General features: G+C 48.7%; 1 protein-coding gene across 1 annotated transcript in view; it reads left to right on the plus strand.

Annotated features, from left to right (window-relative positions):
• The window catches only part of SYNE3 (spectrin repeat containing nuclear envelope family member 3), a 48799-nt gene that overhangs the window by 8213 nt on the left and 22029 nt on the right, over nucleotides 1-18557 (plus strand). The window contains exons 5-13 of the mRNA XM_018563679.1: nucleotides 2757-2929; nucleotides 3950-4259; nucleotides 5620-5778; nucleotides 7795-8139; nucleotides 10884-11020; nucleotides 12645-12822; nucleotides 13856-14038; nucleotides 15109-15252; nucleotides 17075-17209. Coding sequence (XP_018419181.1) covers nucleotides 2757-2929; nucleotides 3950-4259; nucleotides 5620-5778; nucleotides 7795-8139; nucleotides 10884-11020; nucleotides 12645-12822; nucleotides 13856-14038; nucleotides 15109-15252; nucleotides 17075-17209 — 1764 coding nt within the window. The remainder of the gene's footprint in view (nucleotides 1-2756; nucleotides 2930-3949; nucleotides 4260-5619; nucleotides 5779-7794; nucleotides 8140-10883; nucleotides 11021-12644; nucleotides 12823-13855; nucleotides 14039-15108; nucleotides 15253-17074; nucleotides 17210-18557) is intronic.

Here is an 18557-nt window from a genome sequence, read left to right on the forward strand (position 1 = left end):
AATTTCGGAAAGACCTCTTTAATCAATAAAGAGGCACAGATTGAAGGCCTGATGTGATTAATGTGTACAGAGTGCTGCAGGGCGTCGGAGATGCTCAGAAAGGTAGCAAAGGTTCGTGTGAATTTGAATGACAGTGCTACCTGGATTTCCTGTCAGCGTAGACAGATTTACTGAGACACGGAATGTTTGTTGTGCCGCATGGAGCCGTGTAGCAGACGTGCAGCGTGACGGGTGTCTTGGAACATGTTGATGTTCTCTTTATAATGGGAATATGTTAAGAAGGGTTTGTATACAGGGGAATTATCTCTGAGCTGATCCCAGAACTCAACTCAGATAATGATCGCTGCAAAATGGAAAATGTTTACTCCGCCTACTTCTATGCGACTGAATCAAGTTAACTATCAAGGAACTTCCTAACTAGAGAATAACAAAACGACAGACCAGATGCAGAGGAGGTTCCCCCACTGCCCACTGCTTGCATCATCATGAAAGGAGTACTGAGGAGGGGTGCTGTGATGTTTGCAGGAAGCTATGTACAGCACAGTGCCGACCCCTCCCAACAGTCATGATCTGCCTGCATTACATAGAGGAGCACAGTGACCACATCACATCATCTAAAATAAGGTATCCAATTACAATGGAAAGGTGTTATTTAAAAATCTCATTGGCATGTTCATGAGGCTGTGGTGGGTGTTGGGTCGGAGTTGATTGGGGGGGGCGGAGGAACCAGGGCAGGAAAAATATAAGCACAATAAAATTTTAACTTCAACACAAGGATGAGGATCTTTGTATTCAGCCATGTAAATTTTTATATTGAAATCTCGTTGACTGAAAATGGTCCATTGGTGTTCCCACCATGGTTGCAGCGGTCGCATTTGCAACCAGGCCCTAGCGGTCCGCCACTTGGGGGAGCCAAGAAAGGAAGAAGTTCTGGCCCTGATAACCACCAAGGGGCCAACATTGACTCCTGGGACTCGCGTGTGCATGAAGGGGCCCTTCATGGTTTCTTGCACCGGGGTCCTGAGGTTTCTAGTTATGCCTCTGCTCTGGTGAGTTAGCTTTGTGAATTGAGCCTGTTATATGGAATACTGGAAGATGAACTCTCAGTTTTGGACTGAGCAGAGAAGGGTCAGAACCTCTGGGCTCTTATTGCTGTCTGTGTAAACAAGAGTTTCCTATCACTTCCTCTCCATTCTATTGAGGCTGTTATGTGGCTTTGGAGAAATGGAGAAAAGAGAGTATAACCCTCCCCCATTCCAAAACTGTAAAAAGAAAAACATTTTGGGCTGAAGTTGGGATTACATTTTATTTAAAGTAAATCTCTAATTCTGCTGAGAAACAAACTCGTCTCTAGGTTCATTGTACATACTGTACACAGCAAGAGTTGTGTCAAAACTTTCTGTAGATTGTTACCTGATTCTATAATCAGCGACACTAAACTCAGGAGTTAAATCTTAAAAATACATTCAAGTACCATAACTATTAGCAACAATGTACAGTATCTGATTTGTGTATCACTCGGCTGGGGATCCTCCAATCATCTCTGAATTGGTGCGGACACTGTCCTTCCTTCTGGAGGGTGGCTACCATTGTTCCCCATGGTCCCTGTGTGTGTTGTAAAGTTGTCACCGCTCCAAGCTCGCTCCCGGGATGGACTACAATCTCAATACAAATCAGTAAACTAAACATGAGATTGTAGTCCACCCAGGGAGCGATCTTACCCGACGTGACCCAGACACCAAACATGTCAAGCCTGAAAATTGCGCGTGCCTGCGAAATGGCAAAAAACGACGACACCCAAAATTGGCCATAGGCGACGCTTTAAAACCTTTTACCGCTCATCAGTTTAATGTTATCAGTGATTGATGGGCCTAAAATGATTGCTCGAGGCAGCGCGCATGAGCAGGCGCGGGCATAAGGATGTTTTAAAACGCCACCCGCATCTAAAAGGCTAGTGGTTAAAAGAGAACTATGGGGGTAACCTTTTTATCCCACAGTTCGATTTAGGGTCACAGGAGGACATATACTAACATCCTCGCGTGACCCAAAACTATTGCCTGCTATATGCTGAGAGCGCTGCAGCCAGGACGAATACAGACAATACTGTCGAGATCCACCCAGCTGGCTGATTGACAGCAGACTCTGCCTATCTAGAGGCAGAGCCAGCTATGCCCACCCCTTATTCTGTCAGTCCCTCCAGTCAGTGCTGGAGGATCAGAGAGGGGAGGGGTGGAATGTCAGGCGCCGCTCTCTGCAGGGAGAGGATCGGGAAGTGAATGAGTGGGGGTATGTTTTCACTCACTTCCCGGCAGGGCCGGTGCTAGGATTTTTGCCTACCCCCTGGAGCGCTGGGCCTGCTCCCTATCAGCATGTTTTTTTTTAAGGTGGCCGCTTGCCTTGCCTTGCGGTAGCGCCGGGCCTGCTTCCCGGTCAATAGAGCCAACATGTGACAGTTTTAATGTCACACGTCGGCTATAACTATGGGGATGAGTGTAAATCACACACCCCATAGTTCTCCTTTTAAATATGACAAAATAAACAGTGAATGGGATAAATGAGGTGTGAATAATTGTGCTCGTGTTACCTCTCTACTGTTTGTTAAACTTTAATAACGTTTAAATAAAAACAAAACAAATTAAATAAACATAATAATAATAATATAAAATAATAAGAGTGTTTGATATGGCTGTGTGACTCTCAGCATTACCTTCTTCATAATTGATCTGACTCCCCGAGTGATGGTATCTCTCCTGCAGAAAATCTGTGCCTTGGAGCCGGACGGGAGGCTCCTCCTGGATCTGGTGCTGACCAAAGCGGAGGCTGTCCTGGGTGACAGCAGTGACGACGAAAAGCACGACATTCACGTCAAGCTGGGGAAGATTAAGGCCATGTTTGAGGAGACCACCACCTACATGATGCACTGTCACAGGTGAGGCAACAGTACGAGGAGCAGCATCATGCAATAAAACAGGGAACCAATTGTAAATGACTATGATCAGAAATAAAAACGTATTTCAGGTAAATATAACATATGATAGATGGATTCTTCATCTTTGCCACTCCCAGACAGAATGCCAGGTTTCTGCTCCCCCTAAAGGTGCCCAAACACCTTACAATCATCGCAAGACTTTTGTCTTGCGATGGTTGTAAGCTAATTAAAAGCTTGTAGGATCTGCCCATCTTGGACAGGCAGATCGTATTTGCGATAATCGCAAGCCCGCCGCGGTGAGGGGAGGGCTTCCGTTGACCGCAATGTTGAGCGGGCAGTGTGCGCTTGCGCACACCGGCCCGTGCGGCATTTAACTTACGTGTACAAAAGTCCAAAGACCTGTAGCATGCGCGGTGACGTCTCGGCAGGGTGACACTCGGACACCGCTCCAGGTGTCACCCAGCCTCGGGACGCCCCTGCTGGTGACATCTCTTTACTACATTTGTCTTACGAGCACGCCACAAACCAGCCGAAAATCATACGATTTTCGGCTGGTTTTCAAACATGCTCGTAAGACAAAAGTTGTGCTACCGACAGTATAATCGGTCGCACGCCTTCCATACACCTTGTGATTATCGTACGATCGCGGGATTTCCTGCAATTATCGTACAATAATCGCAAGGTGTATGGGCACCTTAACTGTAGCTTTCCTGTCAAGCAGTCCTGGCCTGCAGGAGACCTCAGATTACATAGGCTGCTAAATATCTCAGAGGAGGTGATGTGTCCTCCTTGTCTCTCCTAGCACAGATGGATCTATCTAGTTTAGTTTTTGTATACAGGCTTCCAACAAGCATGCAGCAATACTGACATTTTTTTATGGGAAAGCCTGGCATACTTTGTGACTGAGTGGATATATTCTGTATTAAATGTTGATCTGTATGACATTTATATTGCACTGTGTCCTGTATGTGATCTTGCACTATAGCGGTCATGGGTAAGTCTGTTCTCTTCCATTAACAGCCGTATTGAGTGGGTGTGGCTACACTGGAACGAGTATCTCCGAGCGCGAGACCAATTTTCGGCCTGGGTCCACGACATGACGCTGATGCTGGAGCCGGATATGGAGCTCCAGCTGGGCCGGAAGGAGAAGTGTTGGCAGTACGAGCAGGCCCAGGTCCTCCTAAGAGACGTCAACAACCATTCCAAACTGGTGGACCGGCTTCTGGAGGAGGCCTCGTCGCTGTACAACCGCATCGGAGACCCCAGCGTGGACGAGAGCGTACAGAACGCCATGGTGAACGAGTATAAACAAATCAAGAAGAAAACCCAGGTCAGCGGCTGGAAAATACCAAATCTGGCTCAATGCTGGTAACCTGTAGAGTGTTTTTTTTTTCGGTAGAGGTGAGCAAACTGGTGGGTCAGGCGAGTTTCCTCGAAGCCTACCTAGAAATGAGGGAGTCTGAGATCCTGGAGGGGGCAGGTGTGGCTGAGGGAGTGGAGATAAAATGCCGCTATGCACACGAAAGTGAATTGTAAGGTTTAATAGCACAGCACTGCCATTGGCTATAGGTATGGACTGCCTGTCCCTCTTCCCTTGACAAGTAGGATCCTTGGAGAAACAGGAAGGCAGGGCGCAAGTCTCTTCAGCGCCAATCCTCACGCACAGGGGTGTGGAAATGTACGCAGGATCCTGCTGGTCAATAGTCTCCACCGGACCCTACATTCAGTGGTGAGAGTAGTGCACAGTTCACCAAGGACACAACCCCCCCCCATTATCGGCATCTGCGCTCTTCGTTACCTGAGCCGCGTTCTTTTTGGCTCATTCACCATTCACACATCTCCTCCGTGAGAGCCGGCACCTGCTCCTCTATTTACAACTCTCTGGAACTCTACCAGGGAACTGCTTTGCTTTGGCTGCCGTTCAAGCTTCCGTCTAGCCTGTTTGCACAGCGTCGTGTTTGTTTGGATTTAGTTTAGTGGCTTCCAGGGAAGAATCCTGTTCATTGTCTCACGGTGTACTGAGGAGCCGAAGGTTTGATTACACTTTGGGTAACAATTAACCTTTTATTGATAAAGATTTGCTGCAGACATGAAGATGCTCTCAAATCAGATGTAGACCCAAACTGATATTTCAGTGTTTGGTGGATGCTGCAACATTAAACCATCAGACAGTCTGTTCTATCTCTATTGCAGTCTGATGGTAAATATGTGTGCTGAGTTCCTGGGTCTGTACACCTGCTGTGCCCATTATGAGGAGCTCCCACTATCCCTGTGCTGAGTTCCCGGGTCTGTACACCTGCTGTACCCATTATGAGGGTCTCCCACCATCCCTGTGATGAGTTCCTGGGTCTGTACACCTGCTGTGCTCATTATGAGGAGCTCCCACCATCTCTGTGCTGAGTTCCCGGGTCTGTACACCTGCTGTGCTCATTATGAGGGTCTCCCACCATCCCTGAGCTGAGTTCCTGGGTCTGTACACCTGCTGTGCTCATTATGAGGGTCTCCCACCATCCCTGAGCTCAGTTCCTGGGTCTGTACACCTGCTGTGCCCATTATGAGGGGTTCCCACCATCCCTGAGCTGAGTTCCTGGGTCTGGGTTCCTGGGTTATATATATTATTATGGTAATGAAGTTTGACTACACTTTGTAATTGTACACATTGTCACCGATCATTTGTTTGGCGCTTCTAGGAGAGGACACAGCATCTGGAGAAGATCTGGAGAGATCATGAGGCCTACGAGAAGGAAGTCAACCTCTTCAAATCCTGGCTGAACGGCGTGATTGAGAAGTTGAAGTGCTGCGTGGGGTCGGCCTTTGAATCCACAGAGACCCGACTGAACCTGCTGCAGGTGTGTATCAGCCCGGCCGTGCAAATCTCAGGGCAGGCTGGGCTGCAATACAAATCTGTAGGCAGGTAAATTGACTCTGTTGTGTATATTTGCTTGCTACCTTGTGTGGGGGTGCTTTTCCAAGGGCTCCGGTGGCCGAAGCAAGCCGGAGGATTAGCCAGAGCTTCAGCTTAATCATTAGGCTCATTAGTGAATAACCTCCTAAGTATTCTGAGGAGATGCTGTATTCTCCTCAGAGATACTTTGTATCACTATTGTAATACACTGATCAGGCTTGCAGCTCCACAACACAGTGAGCTACAAGCCGGCTCAGTGGCTGTCACAGCACTGTGGTCGCTCCGATTGCCTATCGCAGTGATCACAGTGCTGGGACCCCTAATTTACTGTTGAAGGTCTGCCTCGGACACTGAGGGACCCTGCAACAGCATGAACTCAATGAGCGTTGGTCCCTCCACTGACCAGCGCTCATTGTACCGCATGATGGGATTATTCCGTCAACGGTCTTTAATGAACTGAAAGACCGTCATCAATCGGGAAGGGGTTAATCTGCTTATATTTTGCCTTCCCTGGTTCCCTCATCAATGACATGCCTCTAATGACATTTCAAATAGAACCCTGCATTTCTAATTCATACCTTATTTTGGGGACTTAGTGACATCATCACTAGATCTCTTGACTGTATATAGTACTATATATTACAGGCAGATTATGGCTGGTGGGAGGAGCCGGCAGGGTGCTGTACATAGCTTCCTGAAAACATCACAGCACCCTGGCACAGTACTCCTCAGTCCTGATTCAAGCAGCGGGCTGGCTTTTGGGAGTAATTATGCAAATATTAAAATCCCTTGATGGGTTAAAGTGGGCTGAATTTGCATGCAGACCACCCTAGGTAATGCCTTCATGTGATGCTGAGCCTCTATGATTGAAACACCAATAAATGAAAGGGGCGAGCCAGAGACAGTCAGGCTGGGGAGGAAAGGGTTAGATGATTGGGGACTTCCTCTAGCTAGGAAATGAGGTGAACTCTATCTGACTTGCTGCTGCTTTTTAATGCACATGGTGAGAAGCTCACAGTGTGCAGGGAAATCAGAGGAAGCGATTCCAGTCCAGGAGAGGAGCAAGTACAACTAGGGTTTCCACCTGTCCCGGATTCAACTGGACAGTCCGGGTTTTGAGTCCTGTATGTGCTGTGTCTGGGTTTCAGCTGGCCTGAAACCTGGAAACAGCACATTCAGAACTCAAAGCCTGCACTGTCCAGGTGAATCCGGGACAGGTGGCAACCCTAGGTACAACTGTGCAAGACTGAAGGGGAGGCCAGAGGTCAACTTTAACATGTCATAGATCCAGCACCGGCTGATGTCTTCAGCTTTAGAAGACTGATATGTGTCTCTGTGTTGGGCCTCGTCGTGATTGGATGGGCTGCTATGACTGTGGTTAGATCCTTGATTAAGGTTATTGCTTCAACCATAGGCAGGAATGTAGTAACACAAAGTATCTCTGAGGAGGATACAGTATCTCCTCAGAATACTTAGTATCAAAAGCTCAAGTAAATAAAAAATTATCCCCTTTAATTTAAAAAAAGGAACGATGGCACGTCTCCATTTTTACAGGGAAAAGTGCTCCGTCAGTATTTTCGAACAGTCATAGAGCTCTGACGTCTCCGGAATGAGATTAGATATTTGTTTTGTCAGTATGAAGGGTGTGTATGAAGTTTACAACGCCTAGTGCTTCTCATCCAGGATACAGGAGGGTGTGACGGGGGAACACGGCTTGACAAAACCGATTTGCGGCACCAGCCAAGAGCCCTGCAGGCTATGACAGTTCACCCAAGGTGGCCGTGACTGGCCCACCTCTACAGGAGCAACGCAGCATCATGGGAGTTGGCTAAACATCCATTTAACCCAATTAGAACAAAATGGCACTCTATTCATAAACATACATTTTTCCTTTTATGAATGCTGCAATTTCCCCTCGTTATACCGTAGATGGTTTCATGTCTTCTCCTGCCTGTTACAGGAAATTGGGAAGGACGTCAAAATTGGCAAGAAACAGTTAGAACTTCTGGAAGAGAGGTCGGCAGAGGTCATCAAAGACACGTCTCCACTGGGTGCCGACAAGATTTGCCGAGAGCTGGAAGAGCTGCGGCGGACTCTGGCCGAGCTGAAGGTCATGAACGACGAAGAAGAAGAGGGCCTGCTGAAGACCTACAACTCGGATAACACCTTCCTGCAACTGGCCCAGCAGCTGGAGGCCAACATCAACGAGTTCAGGAAGGCCGTGCAAAGGCTGGAGGAGAGCCTGGAGTCTGGGGAGAAGGTTAAGAGCGAGGAGGAGCTCATCGCACTTTGGAAGACGCTTAATGTGAGTCTTATTGGGTGCTAGAGACGAGGGAACTGCTCCGCATTGTCTTGGGTTGAGTCGATTCACACCAAGCTGTATATTCATGGCATTCGGGATCAGAAGGGTCGATGCCGCTTTTGGTTACCGGTGGGTGGTTTCCAGGGACGTGCGGTCAGGTGAGGCAGAATATTATGGAGAAAAAAGCTGTCAGCTTTAAGTCTGAACCTGACAGTTTTTTCTCCATTCAGAGCGGCTTATAACAGGTTACACAGCAGGGAAATCCTCCCCGTTGTGTAACCTGTCATGGACGGTGCGCTGCCTGCTAATTACAGGCGGCGCTTCATCCGGCTTTTGACAGCTAAGTTAGGTTACACAGCAGCGGGCTTCCCCACTGCTTTTGTAACCTATCCTAGTGAGGCCAGACCTGCAACAGCCTCTACTTGGTGTTACAGGCTTGAGCTCTGTGAATGGCTTGGGCCAATGGCAATTGCGCCATTTGTCCAAGCTGCCTAATCATAAAAAAAGGAAAAAACACAGAGGACATCGATATCGATGCCTCACCAGTGATGAGAAAGTGAAGGATAGGGGGGCTCCTCCCTGTCTCCTCCATCCCTCCTCCACACATAGCTTGGTGACCGGGTTGAGGGTGGGGCTGAGGCAGGCAGGGGGAATGCCTCACCCAGCACAGAACATACTGCACGTCACTGGTGGTTTCCATCATTGCATGACCTCCCATCCTGGCCCATACCTGCCTGCTTGCCCCTTCCCACAGCCGATCTGCTAATCAGCTCTCAACAATGGCCACCTTTTTCTGTGGGCACTGGTGCTGGACATTTCCTCTCTGTGCCGTCCGTCATCATTCACAGAATCTGAAAGATATGTGGTAGTGCAGGAGCGACAGGAATGAGGATTGGTTTTGGTGCAAATGTAAGACAAGGGGAAATCTCCTTGAAGGAGGTGAACCTCTGGTGAAAGTCTGGTGTATGCCTGATTCCATTCCAAGGTAGCTTATGATAGAAGAAGACCCAATCCTGACTAGGCGGCTAGGAGCGACTAGTAAAAAAATGGTCATCTCACTTAGGAGTTCCTTTATGATCTTTATTGCACAAGAACATTGCATAAATCCAACGCGTTTTGATGGACAGGCCTCCCTCTTCTTCAGGGCCGAAAATTTTTGGGAAGGAATCACAAAGAAAATGTATTATAGAGCCTAGATTAAAGGAGAACTATGGGGTTCAGGCTTTCAGCCATAGTTCTCCTTAGGGTAACGGGAGGACACAAACTAGCGTCCTCCCATCACCCTAGGCTCAGTATATAGGGAGCTACTGAGACGCCGCAGCTGAAGCGGATCCCGACAATTATGCGGGGATCCGCCCATCTGCGTGAGTGACAGCTGGCTCTGCCTATCTAGAGGCAGAGCCAGCTGTACCCGCCCCCTCCCCCGGCCGTTTCGCCAGTCAGCGCTGGCGGATCGGAGCGGGGAATCCAGCCCCTCCCCTGTCACGGCAGAGAGCCGTGACAGGATCGAGAAGTGAGCGAACGCCGGTATGTGTTCGCTCACCTCCCGATCTACTGAGCCGACCTGTGACAGTCTCATTGTCACAGGTCGGCTAGAACTATGAGGTGAGTGAAAAGCACTCCCCTCATAGTTCTCCTTTAAGGCTAAATTGGGTCTGGAGATGTCTGCGTGACCTGCCCACGGCAAGGGAAGCGCTCTGTTCATTCCACTGGTCTTACTGTGGTCAGGTTATGCAAATTGTGTTGCGATTCCTCCATAAAGCATTTTTCAAGCCCTGAAGAAGGGGAGGCCTATCCCCGAAAAGCATTGGCTGTTCAATAAAGATCATAATCTAACTCCCAATCAAGATGACCGTTTTGACTAGGTGCCCCCGAAGTACATGTTCAGGTCATCAGTCAAAGGGCATCGTAACCTGCTCTCATCCGGGGCCCTAACAATATCATCCTGCAGAACACTCACAGGGCCAATGGTCAGTGCTAGCTGTCAGGTACTCCTGTTCAATCTGCTCTGATGGGAGGAAGAGGACATGACAGGAAGGAGGTAAAACCCAACTCCAGCCAAACCTCTTTACTTAGTAAAGCAGGGAAGGGTCAGGTTTTTATTGCTGTCAGGACAGGAAGTAATGAGAAATCTCTCCATAGGAGACACAGGTGACAACACAAAAACACATTTTTAGTTTAGTGAGGAAGGGTTACAATTTCTAACAAGGTGTACAGTATATAGTTGTCTGCGTCTTCCTCTCCCAGTGACAGATGCCCCCCTCATTTCTTGTCACAGGGACAAGACGGAGGGAAGGTCACCCCCAATGGTGAAATAAAATCACAACAGAAATGTCAGTGTGCGGGTCTTTTAAAAAAATTCAATTCATAAAATGCACACTTTGCACATGTCAGCAATTCCAAGCGAACAAATGTTCCTCCTACCGGAGAAAAAAAACAAAAAAAACTATGCAGGGGATGTTCTTTAGTTGTGTCCTCAGGTGACAACGCTGCTTCTCCACAGATAAAGTGAGTGAGTGTCGTCACCCTAGGACAGGAAGTGTATCACTGACAGGATCCCCAGATTAAAGTTAAGGGGAAAAAACATCAGAGAAGACCTTACTCAGATCTCCGTGGTTGCTCCAGGTGAGCAGCTCCGAATGCCCGGAAACCACCAGTGGCGGCATGGTCAGGAAGTGAGTAACTTTAGAAAGGAAACTCATTCAAATAACCAAATAATGTCACACTAACCTCCAATTCCTTCTCAGGTCACCAAGTCAGCCCTGGCTGGGTTAGAGGCCAAGGCGGAAAGAGTTAAAGTTCAGTTAAAGGACCTCTTCAAGTTTTCCAAGGACGTCCAACCTCTCTCTGACAATGTCATTGCAGCCATGCGTGAGTACCAGAGGTAAGTGCGCCGACTGAGGAGGTATATATATATATATTGGGGATGCACCGATGCAGGTTTCTCAGTATGGAGTGCGAGTACCGATATGCGTCATTCAGAGCTCGCCAATACCGGGACTTCCGCTAGCATGGAGCTGGCTTCCCAGCCAATCAGGAAACCGGGTGGCATGTCATTACCTGCCACCCAGCTTCTTGATTGGCAGGGAAGTCGGCTCTATGTTGTTTGGCCGGCTCGATGCTGATTAGCCGGTCAAACCGCAAGAAGCCGTCTGGAAGGCAGTTGGCGAGTCATTACCCACCGCCCAGCTTCCTGATTGGCTGGGAAGCCGGCTCCATGTTCCCTCTCCCCACTGCCGCTCAGTATTTTCTCTGACCGGAAGTTTCAGAATCGGGGGAAGGTATCGGAGCATTTGGGTGAGCACGAGTACTTGCCAAAATACTAGTATCGGTATCGGCGCATTCCTAATATATACAATTTTAGAGTGGAGCTGTCAAAACAAACATTTGTGTAAATATCTGACCTCCGGCCTCCCCTTCAGTCTTATATCTGACCTCCGTCCTTCCCCTTCAGTCTTCTATCTGACCTCCGTCCTTCCCCTTCAGTCTTCTATCTGACCTCCGTCCTTCCCTTCAGTCTTATATCTGACCTCCGTCCTTCCCCTTCAGTCTTCTATCTGACCTCCGTCCTCCCCTTCAGTCTTATATCTGACCTCCGTCCTTCCCTTCAGTCTTGTATCTGACCTCCGTCCTTCCCTTCAGTCTTCTATCTGACCTCCGGCCTTCCCTTCAGTCTTCTATCTGACCTCCGTCCTCCCCTTCAGTCTTCTATCTGACCTCTGTCCTTCCCTTCAGTCTTCTATATGACCTCCGTCCTTCCCTTCAGTCTTGCACAGTTGTACCGGCTCCTCTCCTCTTCCTCTGATGTCACTGCACACTGAGAGCTTCTCACAATGTCTATTAGAAGTTGCAGCAAGTCATATAGAGCCCGCCTCATTTCCTGCTGGAGGACGTCCAGCATCATCTAGCCTTTTCCTCCCCAGGCTGACTGTCCCTGACCCCACCCCTTGTATTCATTAGATTTCAATTATGAAGGTTCAGCATCACATGTGGGCGTTACCTAGAGTAGTCTGCATGCATATAAAGCTTGTCTAGGAACGCCCACTCCTCTAGACTGACCTCCACTCATTAAGGCATTTTGATATTTGCATAACTCCTCCCAAGAGCCAGCCCACTGCTTGTATCAGGGCTGAGGGCTCCTGAGAGAAGTACAGAGGCAGGGTGCTGTGATGTTTTCAGGAAGCTATGTATGTGCCGGCCCCTCCCCCCAGCCATGATCTGCACAAGTGCTGATGTCACTGAGTCCCTAAAATAAAATATGTCATAAAAATGAAAGGTTTTCTTTAAAACGTCATTAGGAGCAGGTCATTGATGAGGGAACCAGAAGTGAAATGAAAATGTAAAGGTTTTATCTAAAAAATGTCATCATCATGTTGATTGGTGGGTTTGGGGCCACGGTGGGCTCTGTAGTTTATTTTCTGTATTTTGTGGAACAAATATGACGAATTGATTTCAGTGAACGATCAATAAAGTTGTCGAGTTCATGTTTCACAATGTTGTCCCCACAGGGTGAAAAGTAAAGCGTTCAAGCTCAGCACCGACACAGAGACCGAGCTGCGGCAGCTCTTCCAAAACCCTCTGCGGGAATTCCTCTACTGGAAACCCATCGCCGAGAGCGTCCTGGACGCCACTGCTGGTGCAGCCAATAACGGGCCTGCCAACTACGACGTCCTGGAGCGCATTGAGGTGAGGCAGGAACGGTTTTGTAGCTTCTTTCTGTGTACTTTACCCCCAAAAAACAAGAACCATTGGAAGTTCTTTCAGGGATTCTGGGAGTACCATTGGAAGTACTGGCAGAGATTCTGGGAGTACCATTGGACATACTAGCAGGGATTCTGGGAGTAACATTGAACATACTAGCAGCGATTCTGGGAGTAGCATTGGACATACTAGCAGCGATTCTGGGAGTAGCATTGGACATACTAGCAGCGATTCTGGGAGTAACATTGGACATACTAGCAGCGATTCTGGGAGTAACATTGGACATACTAGCAGCGATTCTGGGAGTAACATTGGACATACTAGCAGCGATTCTGGGAGTAACATTGGACATACTAGCAGCGATTCTGGGAGTAACATTGAACATACTAGCAGCGATTCTGGGAGTAACATTGGACATACTAGCAGCGATTCTGGGAGTAACATTGGACATACTAGCAGCGATTCTGGGAGTAACATTGGATGTACTGGCAGGGATTTTGGGATTGCCATTGGAAGTACTGGCAGGAATTCCGCAAGTTCCTTTGGAAGTACTGGCAGGGATTCTGGGGGTACCATTGGATGTACTGGCAGGGATTTTGGGATTACCATTGGAAGTACTGGCAGGGATTCTGGGAGTACCATTGCAAGTACTGGCAGGGATTCTGGGAGTACCATTGAAAGTACTGGCAGGGATTCTGTAAGTGTTGTAACAAGAGTCACTTTGTTTGCCTGAGGAAGGAACTGAATTGGATTCCGAAACGTTGCCACACATTGTGAATAAAGAGAACCTGACGTTCTGAACTTTGGAGTGCCGGTGATTGATGAGCGGCGCCATCCGCATTCATTGCTGCACCCTCCCGTTACTAGTTAGGATTGGATTCCGGTTAGGAGTGCGGTGGGATGCGGACACTTTTGTTTTCTAATAGAAGTACAGGAAAATACTTTTCAATCACTCGTGTTCATTTCCTCTATTTCCTGGTCTTCATTACCATAAGCAATGCACTCTTTCCATCTGTAGAAACTTCTGGAGGAAAGCGACGCGATTAGAGAAAAGCTGACAGCGCTGGAGGCGAGGAAGGATCGCATGCACAGCGTGCTGGGCGACGACCGAACCAAACTGCTCCTGAGAGACGTAGCCGCGGCCGAGGTGGAGCGAGAGGAGCTGCACCGCCATCTCTCGCAGAGGAAGAGTCAGCTGCAGGTAAGATGTCGGGGAAGACGTCACTTCTGTCAGTGTCACTGGTCCTGTATATTGTAGCTGGGGCGTGTACAGGGGCGTGCACAGGGGCGTACTGACCCCATTGTGTATAGGCAATCAGCGGTGCGAGATTAAAGGAGAACTATGAGGGGGGGAGGGGAGTGCTTTTCACTCACCTCATAGTTCTAGCCGACCTGTGACAATGAGACTGTCACAGGTCGGCTCAGTAGATCGGGAGGTGAGCGAACACATACCGGCGTTCACTCACCTCTCGATTCTGTCACGGCTCTCTGCCGTGACAGGGGAGGGGCTGGATTCCCCCCTCCCAGCTCCGATCCTCCAGCGCTGACTGGCGGAACGGACGGGGGAGGGGGTGGGTACAGCTGGCTCTGCCTCTAGATAGGCAGAGCCAGCTGTCACTCACGCACATCGATGTCGGGATCCGCTCCGGCTGCGGCGTCTCAGTATACCGCGACCTGCAGCTCCCTATATACTGAGCCTAGGGTGACGGGAGGACGCTAGTTTGTGTCCTCCCGTTACCCTAAGGAGAACTATGGGGAGAAGCCCTGACCCCGTAGTTCTCCTTTAAAACAGCGCAAATTGCAACATTTGTACTCGTTCCACTTCTGTTTTATGTGCCCCAAACCGTAGATGGCGTAGGACCCATTATAAGCTACAGCCACTGCTACATAAAAGATCATTTGTTGCAACTTGCAGATTTTTGTAACAGTTTGGCACATCATGTTCCCGTCGCAGCCTCTCCCGCGCACCACCGATACTCTGTCAGATCTTTCCAATGTCTGTACATTTCTTCATGTTTTGTCTCTTTAAAAATGCCAAAAAAAAGCTGATCCTGCCGGAATTCCAAGGAGCATCTAACTCCTGACAGTACTGCACTGAAATCCCAAATGGTGGTAACTCCTCTGCTGGACTACAGACCCTCCCCCCACCCCCCATGTTATTAAGATAAGAAAACAGTAGTCTTCACACAGTTCCTGTCCTACAGTGACAACACTGCTCCTCCGTAGATACATATCAGTGAGTGAGCGTTGTCACCCTGTCATCTATTTCAGAATCTGGCCGCTCAGAGTGAAGAGTTTGATTCGGCGTACCGGCTGCTGCACCAGAAGCTGTCGGCGCTGCGGATCAAATGTGCCAAAGAAAACGAGATGCAGCCGGATATCATCGGGAAGGAGGCGCAGCTACAGAGGCTGCAGGTTGGTCGGGGGGAAAAGGGGCTGGGGGGTGCAGGCAGGCTTTTGGGTTATGATCGGAGGCGGGACTTTTACATGCCACTCAGACTTTAATCTGAACTCTGGCCTTCCCTTCAGTCTTATATCTGACCTCCGTCCTTCCCCTTCAGTCTTCTTTCTGACCTCCGTCCTTCCCTTCAGTCTTCTATCTGACCTCCGTCCTTCCCTTCAGTCTTATATCTGACCTCCCTCCTTCCCTTCAGTCTTATATCTGACCTCCGTCCTTCCCCTTCAGTCTTCTTTCTGACCTCCGTCCTTCCCTTCAGTCTTCTATCTGACCTCCGTCCTTCCCTTCAGTCTTATATCTGACCTCCCTCCTTCCCTTCAGTCTTATATCTGACCTCCGTCCTTCCCCTTCAGTCTTCTTTCTGACCTCCGTCCTTCCCTTCAGTCTTATATCTGACCTCCGTCCTTCCCCTTCAGTCTTCTTTCTGACCTCCGTCCTTCCCTTCAGTCTTATATCTGACCTCCGTCCTTCCCTTCAGTCTTATATCTGACCTCCATCCTTCCCCTTCAGTCTTCTATCTGACCTCTGTCCTCCCCTTCAGTCTTCTATCTGACCTCTGTCCTCCCCTTCAGTCTTCTATCTGACCTCCGTCCTTCCAGCTAGTCTTCTATCTGACCTCCGTCCTTCCCTTTAGTCTTCTATCTGACCTCCGTCCTCCCCTTCATCTTATACCTGATCTCCGTCCTTCCCTTCAGTCTTCTATCCGACCTTCCCTTCAGTATTCTATCTGACCTCTGACCTCCCGTTCAGTCTTATACTTGACCTCCGTCCTTTCCTTCAGTCTTCTATCCTACCTCAGTCCTTCCCTTCAGTCTCCTATCTAACGCCCGGCCTTGGCCTTCCTTTCAGTCTTCTATCTGACCTCCATCCTCCACTTCAGTCTTCTATCTGACCTCCGCCTCCCCTTCAGTCTTCTATCTGATCTCCGTCCTTCCCTTCAGTCGTCTATCTGACCTCCGGCCTCCCCTTCAGTCTTATATCTGACCTCCGTCCTTCCCTTCATTCTTCTATCTGACCTCCGTCCTTCCCTTCAGTCTTCTATATGACCTCCATCCTCCCCTTTAGTCTTATATCTGACCTCCATCCTTCCCTTCAGTCTTCTATCTGACCTCCGTCCTTCCCTTCAGTCTTCTATATGACCTCCATCCTCCCCTTCAGTCTTCTATCTGACCTCCGTCCTCCCCACTAAGTCTTGCACAGTTGTACCGGCTCTTCTCCTGGACTGAAATTGCTTCCCCTGATGTCACTGCACACTGGGAGCTTCTCATAATCTGCATTGGTGCTATATAAATACTATGTAATAATAATTAGAAGCTGCAGCGAGTCAGAATTTTCTGGTGACAGGTTCTCTTGATTTGAAGCTGTATTTATACTTGATACAGAGCGAGCTGAAAGTTGCAACTTTTTATATATAAAAAAAAGAAACATTGTATATGAATAGAAATCTCTTGCCGAGGACGTATCTGGAGTAGGAGGTTGTAGAAGGCGAGCCGATCACTTTATTGCTGTCCAGCAAGCTGGCTTTCAGGCACCGGGGGCGGATGAATTGCCTTTACACATGCTTGCAGGAAAATGAGAATCTTGGCAATGTTACATTTCTTATTTACTGTCCTATGCACAGCCAGGTGACCCGGGAAGCTGCAAGACATATTAGTGTTGTCACCCTCTATAATACATCCGGGGTTTGTGAATATTCAGCCACTTGCTTGGAGTTACATCCTCCGTATGTGTTCACGCCCCCCCCCTTTCATGATAATAATTTATCTGGCTCTTCCGCAGATTCTTCTGGAGGAATTAACAGAGCTTCACATCCCGATCAAAGAATTAAGATCCAAGACGGAAGCCAGTGCCAATCATGCCCACCGAGCCAGCAAGCTCCTGTCCGATTACCTGACGTTACAGAGGACCTTAGAGGTAAAAATCTGGAAATGAACTCTCTGGTGATTTTACACGTTGCTGCCAATCAATAAAGAAATGCGTGGGGGTCACCTCACCGGAGGCGCACCCAAGGATATCAGAGCATGGGCTCGTCCTCAGTAAACAGCGCCATCATGTGGCCAGATACATAATTACACATGCGTGCAATATTGTTCTATGGTGGGAGACCTGCAGAAAGATATTGTTAGGGATGCACCGATACTGGTTTTATGGAATCGAGTACGAGCACCGTACGAGACTCGCCGATACCGAATACCCATACCGGAAGTCCCATTAAGGAAGCCAGGCAGCATGTAATGATTCACCACCTGGCTTCCCGATTAGCAGGGAAGCCGTCTCAATGCTTGTTTGTCACCCGTTGACTAGGAAGCATGGAGCCGGCACCGTGTAATGATGCGTTGCCTGACTTCCTGGTTGTTCAAGAAGCTGGCCAATCAGGAAGCCGGGCAATGCGTCATTACACGGCACCCGGACTTTCTGATTGGCCGGGAAGCCGGCTCCATGCTCTCCAGCTGACACGCTGCCCGGCTTCCTGATACCGGAAGTATCGGGCTAGGCATCGGAGCATTTGGGCGATGAGTACTCACCCAAATACTCTGTATCAGCACCGATACCGATACTAATATCGGTATTGGTGCATCCCTAGATATTACAGTCCCAGCATGACTATAGTCCTCATGGCCTCGTGGTTTATAGACTAGGAATGAGCAAATGTTGCCAGGTTCAGTTCAAGACGGCTTTGGCAAACCTAGCAGGAAGTCCACGAACCCCGAATTTAGAGCTGATCCCCTTTTTGAAGTCTATGGGAAGCGAAACTAGCTATTCTTTTCTGTCCTTAGTCAAGGCTAAGCTCTCTTCTTATTTTACCTATAGCTGCCAATAAATAGAGAACAGCATGGGGGCCAGTTCACAGGAGGTGCACCCAGGGATAGCGGGCATGGGCTGGTGCTCAGTAAACAGCGCCATCTTGTGGCCAGATGCATATTTACACATGCATGCAATATTGCTCAGCGTTGGGTCTGCAGAAAGATGTGACAGTCCCAGCATGATTAAAGTCTACATGGCCTTGTGGTTAATAGACTAGGGAGGAGCAAAACAGGTTCTGTTCAAGATAGGTTCAGCAAACCTATAGCATGTGATGCTATGGAACAACATGACTTAGCCCTTTAAATGTGGCATTAAAAATGGTTGTGGTATTAAAATTCCAACCAGTTCCTTCTCCAGACATGTAGCCTGGGTGGTCCAGGAAAGTGATGGTAGTGAGCATGCACCCCTTTCTGAACCAAACCAGGCTGTATGCATTTCAACATTGGGGGGGGGGGGG

Source organism: Nanorana parkeri, unplaced genomic scaffold (genome assembly GCF_000935625.1).
Source record: "Nanorana parkeri isolate BGI_ZX_2015 unplaced genomic scaffold, ASM93562v1 scaffold685, whole genome shotgun sequence".
Lineage (NCBI taxonomy): Eukaryota > Metazoa > Chordata > Amphibia > Anura > Dicroglossidae > Nanorana > Nanorana parkeri.